Below are 1,547 nucleotides of genomic sequence, written 5' to 3'. Positions count from 1 at the left end.
ATATATATATATTTATTTATTTAAAATATGTGGAAAAGCATGTTTTTACTTTGGTCAATTAAAAATCTTTGTTAACTAGATAATATAATTGACAGTCAAATATGTTTTGATTTTCAAAATATTATTTAAATGCTTAAAATCATTGCTGAAAAATAAAATTCAGTAAAATAATTATTACAAAAGTGTTCCACAGTAGATTTATAAAATAAAAAGCAATTAAAAAATAAAGCAGCTTAATTCAATAAGTTGAGAATATTATGTTCATATCAAACTAGTTTTTAGTAAAGCCTATAATTTTGTGTTCATATTGTGAATTTTCACCAAATTTATGTGTGTTTGTTTTTTTCAGATACCTAATTCATTTGTATATAATATATACCAAACTCAGATATATGGAACACCAGAGAAACATCTCAGAATTCATCCTTTTGGGACTTTCTCATGACCAGAACATACAAACATTTTGCTCTGTGCTCTTTTTATTCTGCTATGTGATCCTGTTGGTAGGGAATCTTCTGATCCTTGTGTCCATTCCAGGCAGTCCTCTTTTTAACCAACCAATGTACTATTTCCTCAGTCACTTATCATTCATAGACATTTGCTATACCTCTAGTGTTACACCCAAACTAATTGGTGATCTGCTAGGGGGGAAAAAAACCATTTCTTACTATAATTGCATGTTCCAGATTTTTGCAATGCATTTTTTTGGCAGTATCGAGGTCTTCATTCTTACTGCCATGGCTTTTGATCGCTACATTGCCATTTGTAAACCTCTCCACTATATGATCATCATGAACAGGACAAAATGCAATCTTGTAGTCTTGGCTACTTGGGCTGGTGGGGCTGTCCATTCTTTTCCTCAATTATCTATGATAATCCAGTTGCCTTTTTGTGGTTCTAATGAAATTGGTCACTATTTTTGTGATATCTTCCCTATGCTTAAAATTGCTTGTGCTGATACCTACATCACTGGTGTCCTTCTGGTTGCCAATTCAGGAATGGTTGCCTTAGTTACTTTTGTTGTCCTATTTGTTTCTTATGTCATCATACTATTCACTTTAAGAAATCACTCAGCGGAGGGAAGACGCAAAGCCCTCTCCACCTGTGGGTCTCATATCACAGTAGTCCTCTTATTTTTTGGACCTTCGATCTTTGGTTACCTTAGACCTCCTACTACTTACCCTGAGGACAAGGTACTTGCACTATTTTACACTGTCATCACCCCTGTGTTCAATCCTTTAATCTATACACTGAGAAATACTTAGATGAAAAATGCCATGAGGAAAGTTTGGTGTCAAAGGTTATTTTCAAGGAAAGCATACGATTAGTGTGAAGAAGCTTGTACGTAAGCAATTTTATAAAAGAAAAGAGACTGATGTAAATTTTAAAAAAAAGACTATCTCATAGATTCTATATTCTAGCATCATTTGAATGGAATTATTGAGAACAGAAATTTAGAAACTTAAAATCAAAACCATTACTAATTTGCGCATACCAAAATACCTGGAAGGTTGATCAATTTTTTGGAGTATTATGGTGGGGTAGAC

General features: G+C 33.0%; 1 protein-coding gene across 1 annotated transcript; it reads left to right on the top strand.

Annotated features, from left to right (window-relative positions):
- The first annotated feature begins 392 nt into the window (after positions 1 to 392).
- On the top strand, positions 393 to 1,265 carry LOC136175197 (olfactory receptor 4P4-like). Its single transcript, XM_065945520.1, has one exon. It carries the CDS (start codon positions 393 to 395, stop codon positions 1,263 to 1,265), a length of 873 nt encoding a protein of 290 aa, XP_065801592.1.
- The last annotated feature ends 282 nt before the right edge of the window (positions 1,266 to 1,547 follow it).

This window comes from Muntiacus reevesi, chromosome 9, assembly GCF_963930625.1.
Source record: "Muntiacus reevesi chromosome 9, mMunRee1.1, whole genome shotgun sequence".
NCBI classification, from domain to species: domain Eukaryota; kingdom Metazoa; phylum Chordata; class Mammalia; order Artiodactyla; family Cervidae; genus Muntiacus; species Muntiacus reevesi.
This window is presented reverse-complemented; position numbering and strand designations above follow the sequence as displayed.

Excerpts from the sequence above, each read along its gene's own strand:
- LOC136175197 (XM_065945520.1), top strand. The coding sequence starts at position 393 with ATGGAACACCAGAGAAACATCTCAGAATTCATCCTTTTGGGACTTTCT.